Source organism: Sardina pilchardus, chromosome 6, assembly GCF_963854185.1.
Source record: "Sardina pilchardus chromosome 6, fSarPil1.1, whole genome shotgun sequence".
In the NCBI taxonomy this organism is placed as follows: Eukaryota; Metazoa; Chordata; class Actinopteri; order Clupeiformes; family Clupeidae; genus Sardina; species Sardina pilchardus.
In genome coordinates this window covers 26353259-26355758 of record NC_084999.1, presented here as the reverse complement: position 1 = coordinate 26355758, position 2500 = coordinate 26353259, and the positions used below count along the sequence as shown (strand labels likewise).

General features: G+C 45.6%; 1 protein-coding gene across 1 annotated transcript in view; it reads right to left on the bottom strand.

Moving 5' to 3' along the window:
- Positions 1–2500, bottom strand: part of grik2 (glutamate receptor, ionotropic, kainate 2) — a 219965-nt gene that overhangs the window by 67550 nt on the left and 149915 nt on the right. Inside the window, exon 8 of the mRNA XM_062539225.1 lies at positions 1846–1989. Within this exon, the coding sequence (XP_062395209.1) occupies positions 1846–1989 (144 nt within the window). The remainder of the gene's footprint in view (positions 1–1845; positions 1990–2500) is intronic.

Sequence of the window (2500 nt, the reverse complement as noted above, 5' to 3'; positions counted from 1 at the left end):
CATATGTCAACTACACTACAAGCGATTTACATATGCCAACTACTGTATATTACAAGCGACTTATATATGTCAAATAAATTACAAGGGACTACTTCGGGTTAAGTGCCTTGCTCAAGGGCACACCGATGTAAGCCAGGAATTGAACCCACAACTTTCAGGCTCGCTAGCACAGTTCCTTAATCACAACACTACCACCGCCCAGCAGAGATTAAGTCTCAAACAGGTATACCATGATTCCTAATGGAGCCATTTTCTAATGTGCATAGTTGGTAACGTCTGGCTCAGTTCTACCCAGTACCAGCCCAGATTGGGTCCGATCTGCTCCATGCCTCGGTTCCCCTGTAGTTGCCTCCCTCTCCATGTTCAGTGTTAAATGCTCAGAGATGGCACATGCTGACCTCAACACCGGGCCGCTTGTCCACAGGATGTCTTTGATCGCACAATAAAACCTGCGGCGTTGCAAGAGATCCTGATACCACGGAAAGGTACAGAAAACACCTCCCCACATCATCTCTGCCGGCTTAGAGAGTCAAAATCGCTTGTGTAACAGTTCAAAGAGCGACATCGACTGTACTTTAATGTGACAAAATCCCCATCTTTTCTCTTCACAACGACAACCCCACCTCCCTCCGCCCTCTGCCTCCCGCGCCCACCCCGTCACCTCCTCCTGCGGTTGGAGATTTAGCGGGGCACTTGTGATATCTCGCTCAGCAAACACGGGGCTTTACTGCGCCTAAATATAGGCTGCCGAGGCAGCTCATAAGTGACAGCGAAGTTCGGATTAGCCGTCCCAGTTCTTTTTTTCTTCTTTCTCTCTCTCTCTCTCTCTCTCTCTCTCTCTCTCTCTCTCTCTCTCTCTTTTCTTTTCTTGTCTCGGAAAATAGCACAGTGAAGAATAATTACCAAAGATTAAGATAAGTTAGACGCTTTCTGCTCAGTAGGATGTGGGATATTACAGACAGCCAGGTCAGAGAGTATAATAAATGAGAGAAGGAAAGAGAGAATGAGAAAATGAGAAAAAACAGAGAGAGGGAACAAACATACTGTACACACAGGAGTCAGGGAGCCGAAGTCAAGCACATATTTAAAATGTCAGGAACAAATAACACACGACAAACTCGACAAAACCACACAAGACACCATAGCCACCCAGAACACGAAAGGCGCACACAATATTCTGGATCAAGGGCAATGGTGTGTCTGTTCCACACTCTCTTCAGCTGTCACTAAGGATAATTAGATGCCTCCCTGAGCTAAAATTAGTGGAGCCCAGAGTGATAGATTAGGCAGGAGATACAATTTCACCACTGGCGAGATCTCCCCTGGGCCACCGCGGTTCCTCTGAGCTCGATTGCTTTTGTGTCACCATAAATATTTAGCCAAGGCCTGTCAAGCACACATTATGCATTTCTCCGTCTCCATTTAGACCTATCAGGCTGGCCATGAACACTCGTTTATTACTTATTTACTTCAATGAAAGCGTGTGTGTGTGCGTGTGTGTGTGTATCTCAGCATCTATGTGTGTGTGTGTGTGTGTGTGTGTGTGTGTGTGTGTGTGTTTCTGTGTGTGTGTGTCTCAGCATCTACGTGTGTGTGTGTGTGTGTGTCTGTGTGTGTGTGTGTGTGTCTCAGCATCTACGTGTGTGTGTGTGTGTGTGTGTGTGTGTGTGTGTGTGTGTGTGTGTGTGTGCGTGCCAGCATGTGTGTGTATGCATGTGTGTGTCTCAGCATCTGTGTGTGTGTGTGTACATGTTAGCATAAGTGTGTGTTTGCGTGTGTGTGTGTGTGTGTGTGTGTGTGTGTGTGTCTCAGCGCATGTGTGTGTGTGCTGGCGTGCTGCGGTACCTCCTTGATGAGGGCCATGAAGCGGTTTCCGAAGCGCCAGGGCTTGTGGCGGTTGCATTGCAGCGAGCTGACGGTGATCTGGGGCGACTGCTGCACGGCCACCGCCACCACGTGCACCGCGTCGTACATCAGCGCCGCGTCCGTCTGCGGAGGACAGAGTGACCAGACGGACCGTAAGAATCCGCACGCAGAGGACACCAGCGGTAGCATGAGATGCTAGCAACACATGGATCATGGGCTCCATTCCAACCATGCTTTACATTATATTACATTATATTACATTACATTACATTATATCACATTACATTACATTATATCACATTAAATTACATTACATTACATTTGGCTGACGCATTTTAGCCAAAGAGACTTACAACATTTTAAAGCAATTCTCGCAACCAATCTACAGTAGGAACACGTTTAAAGAAAGGTAGAGTGCAGTAAGAATAAGTGCATCGATGAGTGCTGTTTTTAAACAGTCAAGTGGCAGTTCTTGTCAGGTGGTAAGTCAAGGTAAGTCACCCATACCCATGACAAAGATCGATTTTTTTTTTTTTTTTTTTTTTTATTCACCGAGTAAACAATATATATATATATATATATATATATATATATATATATATTTCCATTCATATCTTTAGCACAATCTATAGTC